This window comes from Homarus americanus, unplaced genomic scaffold, assembly GCF_018991925.1.
Source record: "Homarus americanus isolate GMGI-L3 unplaced genomic scaffold, GMGI_Hamer_2.0 scaffold13938, whole genome shotgun sequence".
NCBI lineage: Eukaryota > Metazoa > Arthropoda > Malacostraca > Decapoda > Nephropidae > Homarus > Homarus americanus.
Window position 1 is genome coordinate 1 of NW_024756934.1, and position 14,119 is coordinate 14,119.

General features: G+C 44.5%; 1 protein-coding gene across 1 annotated transcript; it reads left to right on the forward strand.

The window, feature by feature from the left end:
- The first annotated feature begins 7,753 nt into the window (after nucleotides 1-7,753).
- On the forward strand, nucleotides 7,754-8,269 carry LOC121857325 (extensin-like). The gene has a single exon (XM_042353339.1). It carries the CDS (start codon nucleotides 7,754-7,756, stop codon nucleotides 8,267-8,269), a length of 516 nt encoding a protein of 171 aa, XP_042209273.1.
- Nucleotides 8,270-14,119: the final 5,850 nt, after the last annotated feature.

The window sequence follows — 14,119 nt, forward strand, 5'->3', positions numbered from 1 at the left end:
ATCTGTTGTACTTCGTTCGGTGCATGTACTCATAGTTATCTTTACTATTGGCAGATTTCCTTCTGTCTAATGTAAACAAGCACAGGATTTACCACACACTGTACACAACTGAGCGAAGCCCTGTAAACACTTACAGGCTGAAGGGGACTGTATACTTTGTGCTCTCTCTCTCTCTCTCTCTCTCTCTCTCTCTCTCTCTCTCTCTCTCTCTCTCTCTCTCTCTCTCTCTCTCTCTCTCTCTCTCTCTCTCTCTCTCTCTCTCTCTCTCTCTCTCTCCTCTCTCTCTCTCTCTCTCAAGACTTGTGTGGAGTGGATTGAGTTGGAATACACACACACACACACCTACACACACACACACACACACACACTGCCCTTGGAACATAATCTTACATGACTTAATATGTTATTTACTCATGAATCAAACATAGCCAGTGGCAGTGAAACTCCATTACCGAACTATAGAGAATTCCGTTATAGTAGAGGGTCCGTTATATGTGAAAAACCCCTATTTAACGGATTCTGTATATATATATCACCTTCTCTTCATCTCATTTGGGGTGCTACCACGAATGTTCTTTCTAAAAGATTTATATCCCCACGGTTCGTATTATACAAGTTTAGTATTATCAAGGTTCGTATCACAGGTTCTTATTGGTGATTCCAGACCTTTATCGTCGGACTTTGGGATCTGGCTCAATTTATAAACCACCGAGCCGACGGGGAGTTCGAACCTGTAGAATTCAAACACCAGAGTTCGAACCTTTGATAAATTCGGACCCTGAGTCACCTGAGGAGTTACTTCGCGGAAACAGATTATTATATGTTACCTTGAAGGACCCCTTTGAGTGTATGTTGTGGTGCGCCTATTACTGTAGGCCTTGTTGGTACATTATATTTCTCTCAATCTAACTCTCTTTTTCTCTCTCGTTTCTCTTTCTCTTTCTTCATTCTATCTTCTTCTCATTATGTTCATTCACTCTCTCTCTCTCTCTCTCTCTCTCTCTCTCTCTCTCTCTCCTCTCTCTCTCTCTCTCTCTCAAGCCATTCCTAGCCTACGTCTCTCAGCAGGTACGGCAGTGATGTACAACAGAAAAGAGTTCCGCCAGGCAGCATAAACAGTGAGTATTGAAATGGCGTTTGGTTTGGATGTGTTTTGGTTGTGTCTTGGTTGATTTTGGTTGGGTTTGATTTTTGATTGGGTTAGGCTGGGTTCCTCCTTAGCCTACGCCTCCTACACCCTCCTACACCCTCCTCCTCCTCCTCTTCCTCCTACCTCCTCCTCCTCTTCCCCTCCTACACCCTCCCTACACCCCTCCTCCTCCTCCTCTTCCTCCTCCTCCTCCTCCTCCCTACACCCCCCTCCTCTGGAGCATTTCCTTGAAATCCAGGAAAGGAAAAAGTTGATGATGTTTCCCCTTCAGCACCGAGCAAAAACGTTACTTTCCTCTCGATCCATCGCAACCCAGCCAATGAACGTTTGTGACGTGTTAAAACGTTTCCTGCCTCACCAACCCAGCTGTGAGGAGAGGAGGAGAGGGAGCTGTGAGGAGAGGCTGAGAGTGGAAAAGGGGAGAGGAAGAGGAAGAGCAGAAGTGAAAGGGAATGAAAGGAAGGCCTGGAAGGGAAAGTGGACGAAGAGAGAGAAAAAAAATAACGTCCTCCAAGATAGCGAGGTTCTTGGTTGTGTTGATATCATGGTCACATCCGCCACAAACCACTTGTTGTTGTTTTATGTCTGAAGGTATTTCGTTCCTGCCTCGTGTCAGGATATAAACGATAAATAAGGTGTTCAATATACGAGGTAGAAATTTTGAGTCTTTATTATTATCATCATCATCGTTTAATAATACATAATTAAAACAACATTTAAAACAAAGAAGTAAAAAAATCCAACGTAAAAATACTGATCAATTTATATATAAAAATCAAGCCAAATTTCCCTTCATCTCAGGTGGGTGAAGACGTCACCAACCAGACCCGATGTACGATGTTACCCTTTATTAAACAGTATTTCCCGTGACGTTGATGGATGGGAAGGGGAGGGAAGAGGAAGGAAAGGGGAGGTATATGGAGTAAACACAGTCACGAGCGATCATTCACAGTCGGTAGTGGAGCAACAGACAGTCACACAGTCTATTAACGAACAGTGAAGTTAAGGTACACACACACACACACACACACACACACACATACATACATACATACATACATACATACATACATATACATACCCCCCTTTCACCTTCCACACCTGCTGGGCATGGTGGCCCATAACCTAACATACAGAACATGGTGGCCACTTAACCTAACATACAGAACATGGTGGCCACTTAACCTAACATACAGAGCATTGGTGGCCACTTAACCCTAACATACAGAACATAGGTGGCCACTTAACCTAACATACAGAACATGGTGACCGCCAACTAACATACAGAACATAGGTGGCCATAACCTAACATACACAACATGGTGGCCGCCCTTCTTCCACAGAACATGATGGCCACTTTACCTAACATACCAGAACATGATGGCCACTTTACTAACATACAGAGAACATGATTGCCACTTAACCTAACATAACAGAACATGGTGCCACTTTTACCCTAACATATGGTGGCCACTTTACCTAACATAACAGAACATGATTGGCCCTTTAACCTAACATACACATGGTGGTTTTGAACATGATGGCCATTTACTAACTTATACAGAACATGGTGGCCACTTTGCCTAACGTACAGAACATGATGGCCATTAACCTAACATGTTATGGAATAGTGGCCACTTTACTAACGTACAGAACATGGTGGCACTTTACCTAACATACAGAACATGGTGGCCACTTAATCTAACATACAGAACATGGTGGCTACTTTACCTAACATAAAGAACACTGGTGGCCACTTTAACCTAACATACAGAACATAATTGGCCCACTTAACCTAACAAAACACAACATGGTGGCCCACTTAACCTAGTGTGCCACTGAACAGAAACAGAACAACTAGGCACATCTTCATGCATGTAGGAAAACCACTTCACCAATTACTACGTGAGAAAGAAACTAAGAAAGAAGGTCAAACAAACACAAGCAAACCAACACACGGTGACCTCCTCTCTCTGTGTGTGTGACCTTTCTAAAAGCTTAGGGTGGTCTTGTTTGCACTGGGTCCCTATTTGCTACATGCTCATTTTGTTTGCTCTGTGTTGTAGGTGTGTGTTTATTACCGTGTTTATTTTTGCTTTTTGTTTTATAATGTGTTTGTTTGTGTGTTTTATTTAGGTGTGTTTTGTTTGCTGTCAATGTTTGTAGGTATTTATTTTCTTTTAGTGGTTTTTGTTTTGTGAGTTTGTATGTTTGTGGCCGTTATTCTCTCTCTCCTCTCTCTCTCTCTCTCTCTCTCCTCTCTCTCTCTCTCTCTCTCTCTCTCTCTCTCTCTCTCTCTCATTAAAACTCAAACACAAAAGGTGACTACTATGTATATATATTACGTTGTAATAGTTAGCATCCTCGCCTCGCAGCAAGTGGACAGGTTCGATCACCGGGCAGGGTGGCTTATGGGCAAGTTTCTTTTACGCCGACACTCTGTCTACCCCGGCAGTAATTGGGAACCTGTGGATGTTCATCGATTGCGGATCATGTTCCGGGGTAATGGTTATGTAGTGCAGTTGGCAGAGTTGTCCGGCCTTCTCAGACTATTCCTTGTCACTGAGTCATGTGCAACTCGTTAACTCAAGTGTAGTTGTTGTGTTGGCGACAGCTTCTACACCTTAAACAAATTCACGCCTAGGTGGCCCTTGGACCGGCCATCCTCACTTTACAAGGCAACCATTACAGTATGTATGTATGTACAGGCTCTTGTTATAGGTACAGAAGTCTTATACTCACATTAAAATTCTTCCTACTTTCATGTGGTTTAGATACAGGTGTGTTTGAGAAGGTGGAGGTGGGTGAGAACATGAGGGAGGAGGGGGGAAAGAGTAGAGAGACGTTAGGAGGAAGGAGGTGTGAAAGAGAGTGGAGGAGGGTTAGGAGAGGGAAGGTAGGGGGAAGGGAGGGGAGCGGAGAGGGATAAGAATGGAGAGGGATATTAGAATTGAGAAAGGAGGAATAGGAGAGAGAGAGGTAAAATATCAGCGTTGGTGAGTCATTATCTTCTTATTAATACTTGTATTAACTTATTATCAGTGCACGCACTTAAATCATCTTCTTTAGAATTGAGACTTTTTTAATGCGACACAACCATAATTACCACAGGTTAGTGTACCAAATGAGACAATTCACACCTGATACCCATTTGGTGGTGGTGGGAGTAGGGTAGGAGTAGGGTTAGGGTACAGGGGTAGGGTAGGGTAGGAGTAAGGTAGAGTTAGGGTAGGGGTGAGTTAGGGTTAGGTTAGGGGTTGGGTAAGGGGTAGGTTAGGGTGGGTAGGGGTTGGGGTGGGGTGGTGGGGTAGGGGGTGGGGTTAGGGTGTTAGGGTGGGGTTAGGGTAGGGGTAGGGGTTAGGGTTAGGGGTGGGGAGTGGGGTAGGGTAGGGTTGGGTTAGGTTAGGTTGGGTGAGGGTTGGGTTTGGGGTGGGGTAGGGGTGGTGAGGGTGGGGTGGAGTGGGTAGGGTGGGGTAGGGTAGGTTAGGTTAGGGTAGGGTAGGGGTTGGATTAGGTTGGGTTAGGTTGGGTTAGGGGTTAGGGTTGGAGTGGGTTGGGTTTAGGTTGGGTTAGGTTAGGTTGGGGTTGAGGGATGAAATAGGTTGTTCTGAATCCGACAGTTCGAATTCTTACGTTCAAACTTAAGGTAAAATTTTACATACGTGTTTTGGAATATAGGAATCATTCATTGACTGGGGTTCTAGGGCGCCTTTGTTGGCCTCACTCCTGATAACTCGTTTGGGGCCCAGTAGAATCAGGAGTCTGTTGAAGGGATCATTCTCCGTTTCTAGACAGAGCAGCCACTGACATCATGTTATCTTCGATGTTACTTCCCCATGTTATCTTTGATGTTTTCCCATGTTATCTTCGTGATGTTACTTCCCATTGTTATCTTCGAGTGTTACTTTCCATTGTTATCTTCGATGTTACTTCCCATGTTATCTTCGATGTTACTTCCCATGTTATCTTCGATGTTACTTCCCCATGTTATCTTGATGTTACTTCCCCATTGTTTCTTCTGATGTTACTTCCCATGTTATTTGATTTAATGTTTGATGTTACTTCCATGTTATCTTTGATGTTACTTCCCTATTATTATCTTCGATGTTACTTCCCCATGTTATCTTTGATGTTACTTCCAATGTTATCTTTGATGTTACTTCATGTTATCTTATCTCCAACACCAATATTATAGTCATCAATCGTCGTAATACACAACAGCTTACTGGTTGTATTAAGTAAGGGTCTAAAACGCGGAATTTGTACGAAAACAAAAGACGATCGTGTTTTGTCTCATGGGAGAGTTGAGAGAGAGAGAGGAGATAAGGGAAATGAGAAAGAAAGAGAGAGAGAACAGAGAGAGAGAGAGAGAGAGAGAGGGGTGCGGTTTCCTAAAACTTTTCTTGGGGTGAATGTTACAAGAAGTGTGCAAGAAATATTTCTCTCTCTCTCTCTCTCTCTCTCTCTCTCTAAACAAACGATCGAATATTTTATCTGATTCTGTGTGCGTGTGTGTGTGTGTGTGTGTGTGTGTGTGTGTGTGTGTGTGTGTGTGTGTGTGTGTGTGTGTGTGTGTGTGTGTGTGTGTGTGTGTGCGCGCATAAAACACCTACATAATGTAAAACTAGTGGCTGGAGCTCAGATGGGCTAATCTTGCTGAGGGCTGATGGTCTTTTAGGGCTAGTCTTGCTGCTAGGGCCCCTGTCAGTTTGTATGGGCTCATCTTTGCTAGGGGCTAATCTGCTGAGGCCCCAGTCTTGCTGCTGGGGGCCCAGTCTTTGCTGCTAGAGCTGTCTTGTTCTGTGGGCCCCAGTCTTGCTGCTAGGGGCCCCAATCTTGTTCTATGGGCCCCAGTCTTGCTGCTTTGGGCCCAATCTTGTTTCTTGGGCCCAGTCTTTTAGGGGCTGTTGTGTGGGCTGATCTTGCTGTTAGGGCCCCAGTCTTGTGCTATGGGCCCCAGTCTTGCATAGGGGCCTTTAGTCTTCTCCAGGGGCCCCCAGTCCTAGGGCCACCGGTTAGATCTAGTCTGACATTAATTGCTGGGTCATTCTAATGGATCGATTTGGTTGGGGCCAATAGGACTAAGGGAGAGGTTAGGTTAGGTTAGGTTGCGGCCCATTAAGACGAAGGGAGATTACGTTAGGTTATGTTGGGGCCCATTAGGACGGACCCAATCCAATAATAGGTAAGGGTTAGGTTAGGGCCCATTGGGACGGGAGGTGGGGGCAATCTGACCCTCCTCAGGGTGTGTTCACAAGGACCTGCTGCTGGAGGTTACATAATGTACCGGGGAGGAGGGCATATTGTACCGGGGGAGGCATATTTAACCTGGGGAAGGAGGCATATTCTACTGGGAAGGAGGGGCATATTGTACTGGGGGAGACATATTGTACCGGGGAATGGAGGGCATATTGTACCGGAAGGGAGGGCATATTGTACCAGGGGAAGGAGGGCATATTGTACCGGGGAAAGGAGGGGCATATTGTGGGGAAGGAGGGCATATTTGTACCGGGGGTTGGGGATGGAAGGTGTTTACATTACAAGATCATCTCTCAAAAATGGACAAAAATGCTGACAGAGGTGGTAAAGGTTGTCTTCAAGATTGCATAATTTAGATGGATAGCATCAGGGGTGGTATAGCATGGGTGTGTATCGTTAGCATAGCGGATAACGAGAGGATAGACAAGGCATAGCATGGATTATATAGGCTGTTTGTATCGTAGTATCGTATTGTATAGTGGATAACGAGAGGTTGGTTACGTAAGGCATAGCAAGTATTATGTATATATAGCATTTGAGGTTCGCATTCCTAGCAGTTAATGCATGGGATTGATTCATAGCATTGAAGTATCGCAACGCACCAGACCAACATCACACAGTTAAGATTACATCGCATCCTAAAAGATAAAAAATACAGAATTATATCGCCATTCCTGTATCGCAATACATCGCACTTCATATCACAACAGTACATAACACATCATTAATAACGAAAATATAGACAAAAAAAATATAGCATTACATAGCATCTCACACCTTACATTATCATTACAACAGAAAACAATATTTATCCATTAAAAACAAACACGGTATCACAAAGCACAGTGCCTGCGGACGCTTTGGGAGGGTAACTCAAATAAAGTCAGCGGCGCGTTGTATTCTGGATGACCCCGTGCCCACTACCCCTCCACGTCCCGGTCATTGCTCGCTGCCCTTGTTATTCCAGCCCAGCCAACAACCTGTCCTCAGCACTTCTTCTCCTCCTCAAACCACTGGTGCTGAGGAGGGGAGGGAGTGGGGTGAGGGGAGGTGAGGGGGAGGGGTTATTGGGGATAGCAGCTGGGATGACTAGCTATCCTCCTTCTGTTTTGTCTAGGCAACTTATTGTCTACCTATCTGTCTCTTGATAAGCTTGAATTTCTGGATTGATTTAAAGTTGAGGTTGAGTTAAGTTGAGTTGTTGTTAAGTTAAGTTAGACGAATATTTAACTATAAAGAGGCAAAATATGCAATGTATATGGATGAATGTCTAGGTATAATTAATACACATAAAAATAGACCTTAATACACACATTTGTATTGTATATACCAGTTGATAGATACATGCAGGCAGACAGACTTTTAGTTAAACATATACATAGTAATTTATATAGTCCTCGGCTCAACCTCGTCCTCGACCCAACCTCGTCCTCGACTCAACCTCGTCCTCGACCCAACCTCGTCCTCGACCCAACCTCGTCCTCGACCAGCCTTGTCCTCGACCCAACCTCGTTTTCGACTCAACCTCGTCCTCGACCAACCGTCTTCGACCCAACCTCGTCCTCGACTCAACCTCGTCCTCGACCCAACCTCGTCCTCGACCAACCTCTTGTCTCGACCCATGTCCTCGACCCAACCTCGTCCTCGACCTATCATCCTCGACTCCTTCGTCCTCGGCCAAGCCGTGTCAACCAACCTCGTCCTCGACTAATTTGTCTCGAACCCAACCTCGTCCTCGACCAACCTCGTCTTCGACCCAACCTCGTCCTCGACCCAGCCTCGTCCTCGACTCAACCTCGTCCTCGACTCAACCTCGTCCTCCTCGACTCAACCACCTCCTCCTCGACTCAGCCACGTTAAAGTGACCTGGGGTTGTCCTTGAGATGACCCAACCCTGGCAGTGAGCCTCTATAATTTTAGCACGATAACTCTTGGCGTCTCTCTACGCCCTCTGCCACCTGCTCTGTGGGGGTGGAGTGAGTGTGTTGGAGAGATGTTTGTGTGTGAGGATGTGTGCATGGGGGGAAAGGATGTGTAGGATGTGTGTGTGTGTATATGTGAGACCTAGTTTGGTAGGGCAGAAGGCAAGTTATCGTGACATAGGAGAAAGTCATCCTTACAATCTTTCACCTCTTCCTTGATAGACAGACAGACAGACAGACAGACAGAACTATAGGGCAGAGTTAGAAGCTGATATATGGGAAGATAGATGAATGACAGACCTGGATGGATAGATAAATAACGACACACACACACACACACACACACACACAAAACAAGTGGCGTGTGAAAAGCGCATAGAACAACACTGCTGCTCAGTTGCAGATTTTAATGAATTCCACACTAACAGGTGGCGCTAGTATTGATGTGTGTGTACGTGTGTCTGCCTGCCTGCCTGCCTGCTTGCCTGCCTGCCTGCCCCTCTCTCTCTCTCTCCTACAGGTTACGTGTCTGTGTGTGCGTGTGTGTGTGTGTGTGTGTGGGGGGGGGCCTGTCTTGCCACATTGAAAGTGAAAGTTGGTTCGTGGCTCCCTTGGACACCAGATCAGGCAGGTTGGGCACAGGTGGTATAGTTGACAAAAGAAATGGAGCATGTAAGAAATATTAGGAGAAAAAGACGTAAAGACAGAAAAGAATGGAGAGAGAGAGTGTGTGTAAAGAGCACTAGGCACCTTATTAAAGAAACAACTTTCCTCTAACAAGCCTTGTGTATCAGCTATAAACAAAGCCTTCGCACACCACAAAAAACCTTAAAATTTGTGCAATAACGAACGCCTGATATCTTCAGACTCAAACAATAATAACTATTCTTTAATTTTTGTTCTATATAAAATCATCAATTACCGTTAAGCATATTCTAGTTTGTTAATTAACCCTTGTAATTAACGCAATTTTAATTAATAAACTAGTGTGATATCCTATGAGTTTTCCTTCGACCAATCAGTCCCTCTAGCAGCCATTGATTTGCTAGGGTGTGTAAGACGCTTACTAGTGGGCGGGCTTAGTCTGTTACATGACCACGAGGGTGTGTAGAGTGTGCTTGAGGAGGAAGGTGTTGCGTGAGGTGTGCTTGAGGGAGGAAGGGTGTTGCGTGGAGTGTGCTTGAGGGAGGAAGGGTGTTGCGTGAGTGTGCTTGAGGGAGGAAGGGTGTGGTGAGTGTGCTTGAGGAGGAAGGGTGTTGGGTGGAGTGTGCTTGAGGAGGGTGTTGCGTGAGTGTGTTGAGGAGAGGTGTTGCGTGAGTGTGCTTGAGGAGGAAGGGTGTTGCGTGAAAGTGCTTGAGGGAGGAAGGTGTTGCGTGTGGGGAGTGCTTGAGGAAGGGTGTTGCATGGGAGTGCTTGAGGGCAGGTGTTGCGTGGGAGTGCTTGAGGAGGCGGGTAATCTTACCGATAAATATTCCCACGATTCTCATGACCTTGGCAGTGATTCATGACTCCGACGGAAACTAATTATATGAGTGTGTGACTATCTCCTCCTCTTCCTCCCTCCTTCTCTCCCCTCTTTTCCTCTCCTCCTCTCCCTCTCTTTCCCTTTTCCTCCCTCCCTCTCTCCCTTTCCTCTCCCTCCTCCTCCTCTCTCTCCCTCCCTCTCTCTCCCTCCTTCTCCCTTTCCTTCCTCTCTTCCTTCCCTCCCTCCTTCACCTCCCTCCCTTTCCTCCTCCCTCCTCCTCCTCCCTCCCTCCCTCCCTCCCTCCCTCCCTCCCTCCCCTCCCTTCCTTCTACATCTATCCATCAGCATCCTACATCCTCTCCCATGTCGTCCCTCTCCATCCCACATAATCCCTCACCGCCCATCCCCTGTCCCTCACTCTACCCCTATTCCTCTCTCCCTCATCCTCTCACTCTATCCACTGACTGGCTATCCCTCCTCCACCCCTCACCCACCTCCACCCTCACCCACCACCACCCTCCCACCCACCCTCCACCCACTTACTCCACCCCATCAGGATAAGACTCACTCAGCTGTCACAACAAGTGGTAGTTAACAAATGGTGGTTAACACCGGTAGATTCACGCCATCAATACGCTCACTGCCTCTCAAAAGTGTTCCTGTGAGTCACCCTTCCGCTCTCACGGGGAACTGTGATTTTTAACCCTTTGTGTCTTGAGTTTAATCGTCCTCAAGGGTTAAATCATCGTCCTCAAAGGGTTAAAACACCGTCCTCAAAGGGTTAAATCATAGTCCTCAAAGTTAATCATCGTTCTCGAAGGGGGTTAAAACACCGTCCTCAAAGGGTTAAATCATCGTCCTCAAGGGTTAAATCATCGTCCTCAAGGGTTAAATCATCGTCCTCAAAGGTTAAATCATCGTCCTCAAAGGGTTAAATCATCGTCCTTAAAGGGTTAAATCATTCTCCTCAAGGGTTAATTCATCGTCCTCAAAGGTTTAATCATCGTCCTCAAAGGGTTAAATCATTTTCTCAAAGGTTGATTCATCGTCCTCAAAGGTTTAAATCATTCTCCTCAAACGGTTAATTCATCGTCCTCAAAGGGTTAAATCATAGTCCGTAAAGGGTTAAATCATTCTCCTCAAAGGGTTGATTCATCGTCCTCAAAGGGTTAAATCATTCTCCTCAAAGGGTTAATTCATCGTCCTCAAAGGTTTAAATTATCGTCCTTAAAGGGTTAAATCATTCTCCTCAAAGGGTTAATTCATCGTCCTCAAAGGTTTAAATCATCGTCCTCAAAGGTTAAATCATCGTCCTCAAAGGGTTAAATCATCGTCCTCAAAGGGTTAAATCATCGTCCTCAAAGGGTAAATCATCGTCCTAAGGGTTAAATCATTCTCCTCAAAGGGTTAATTCATCGTCCTCAAAGGTTTAAATCATCGTCCTCAAGGGTTAAATCATCGTCCTCAAAGGGTCAAACATCGTCCTCAAAGGGTTAAATCATCGTCCTCAAAGGGTTAAATCATCGTCCTCAAAGGGTTAAATCATCATCCTCAAAGGTTTAAAACATCGTCCTCAAAGGGTTAAATCATCGTCCTCAAGGGGTTAAATCATCGTCCTCAAAGGGTTAAAACATCGTCCTCAAGGGTTAAATCATCGTCCTCAAAGGGTTAAATCATCGTCCTCAAGGTTAAATCATCGTCCTCAAGAGTTTAAATCATCGTCCTCAAAGGGTTAATTCATCGTCCTCAAAGGGTTAAATCATCGTCCTCAAAGGGTTAAATCATCGTCCTTAAAGGGTTAAATCATCGTCCTCAAAGGGTTAATTCATCGTCCTCAAAGGGTTAATTCATCGTCCTCAGGGGTTAAATCATCGTCTCAAAGGGTTAAATCATCGTCCTCAAAGGGTCAAAAGTTGAAAGACTCTTATTGAGGTTTAAATGAGCCTTATCTCTTGTGTAGGGACTAAGACTCATTAACGGTACTAAGACCCTCGACCATCTTAATATTCAGAAATTGTTTGTTGTCTAATTTTGTTAAACTAAGACTCACGAACCATGCTTAAACACTCTTAGTATTCAGGAGTCTATCATGTAATCCTATTGAAACTAAGGCTAGGTGGGGAGAAGGTCATACTACAGGGCATTTCAACATAGTGACAGTGCAAAAAGATAAGACTGACAACACAACATACAGTACATATATTTTTTCTCACTTTTGATATTTTTTTAATTTTTGTATTTCTTTATTATTATTATTATTATTATTATTATTATTATTATTATTATTATTATTATTTTATTTTATTTTTTTTTTATTATAATATTTATTTACTGTACTATGAATTATTATTATTATTATTATTATTATTATTATTATTATTATTATTATTATTATTATTATTATTATTATTATTATTATTATTATTATTTGTAGTAGTAGTAGTGGCTAGTGACCTATGCCTGGAGAAGCTTAATCCTGTAAAAAAAGAAGAAAACACTGGTTTATTACAAGTTATTGATAATTTACAATGGTTGGGACTGGGCTGTTCTTATAGCGACTAGTTGGTACTGGTATGGGCTGGATGCGGTTGTGGTGTCGAACAGCAATTCAAGGAACGATCTGGGGTGGCATTTGGAGCCGGTGTCGAGGATGGTGCAGAAGCTTCTCACCAAATTTGCAGATGAACGTGGTGATGGCTGAGAGAGCCGAGGGTCATTGTGTTGAGCGCTTCTTGATATGTGGAGGAGGGGAGAGAATAATCTTACATGCCCTCTTTGCACTTTTTCTAGGTGTTTACGTTGTGTGGCATTTAGGAGGAAGACCAGGTGGGGAGGCATAGGTGGCTTAGAAGTATGAACGTTGAGTAAACACTGAGGGCTTGGTTGCAGGAACTCCGAGGGACTTGAGTCGGCGGAGGAGGTGAGACGGAACTGGAGGATTTGACAACTTCACTGACGTGTGTTTTCCAATTTAGTTTGTTGTCTATGGTGATGCCGAGGAGCTTAGTGGAATCTACAACCTGAGTGTATTGGGACCAAAGTAAGGAAGGAGGTGGACAATGTCGGAGGAGAGGTTGATGTGCATAACCATGGTCTTGGTATGGTGATGGAAGTGGTTGTTGGTGGCCCAGGTTTGGAGACTGTTCAATAAATCCTGGAGGGCGGTATAGTCGGGAGAGAGTTGTTGACACTGATCCCAATGGTGAGTCGTCGACATACACCTTTGTACATAACAGTTCGAGCAGTTCAACGAAATGAAGGATAGTTCACCTTTGGCTTTACGTTATATCTCATCCTTTGACTTTCCCTTGTAATGAATTGACGCTGTAACAAAATAGTTTGACAGGTGATATACTCACAGAATTATTGACGAAGCACTAAAGATATTGACAATGACAATAAAAGATTGAATAGTTTTAATATATATTTGACAATTAACATAAGCTTTGAATGGCATATATAGTAGTGATGTATATAAACGATATATACAAAAACTCAACAATGAATTAATTCAGCAAAACCCAGGTCCCTTATATTACAAAGCTGCAGACGGGTCATTAGCAATGATGATTTCAATCCCAGATGTCCTCTCGTACCATACACCACCGTAAGTATGTCTGGGAGTGCTGGTAGTTTGCTGAACAAAGGGTAGCATCACTACTGGGGACCGCTGTCCTTAGTACCTGTTGAAGAAGTCTCTCTCGATACATCCTACAGGTGACCCCATGTCGACGTGCAGCACGTTCATCGCAACGTTAGGCTATGTTGTTAAGTTGTCGTTTCACAGTGGCTTTCAGTACTGAGAAGCAATTCTCAATAGGATTAAGTAAAGGTGAGTGTGGAGGAAGCTTCTTGATGACACGATCCTCAAATTCCTGTTCAATTCCTGCATGACGTGGTGCATTATCCATTAAAATCACAGCAGCCTCAGGACCTAGCAAAGCGAGGGCATGAAGTTTTTGAATACTTCCTTGGTATGCTACATAAATTCATAATAGAATAGCCCACTAGATTGTAGATAGTTGCTATCAATGTCACGTTACTGCCACGCTGTCCTGCAGCGATCCTGTTGAGCGTTGTCCCGTGGAGCCCGGCCGTAGGTCCTACACGTGCAGGTTGTAGCCGGTTTCATCACGTACACACGATGTTGATGAATGCCATCCTCATACATGGACTGAGCAAACGACACGAGCGGCTTTCACGTCCTCTGAATTGCGGTCAGCCGATACAGTGTGACCTGTTTCAGGGTTATAAGCTCGCCATCCAAAGCCCTAGAACGGTCATGGGTCATACATGTGTCTTGCCTGGAAATGTTTGCCGAAG

What these genes read in the sequence shown, in the direction of transcription:
- LOC121857325 (XM_042353339.1), top strand. Translation starts at nt 7,754, where the DNA reads ATGCAGGCAGACAGACTTTTAGTTAAACATATACATAGTAATTTATAT.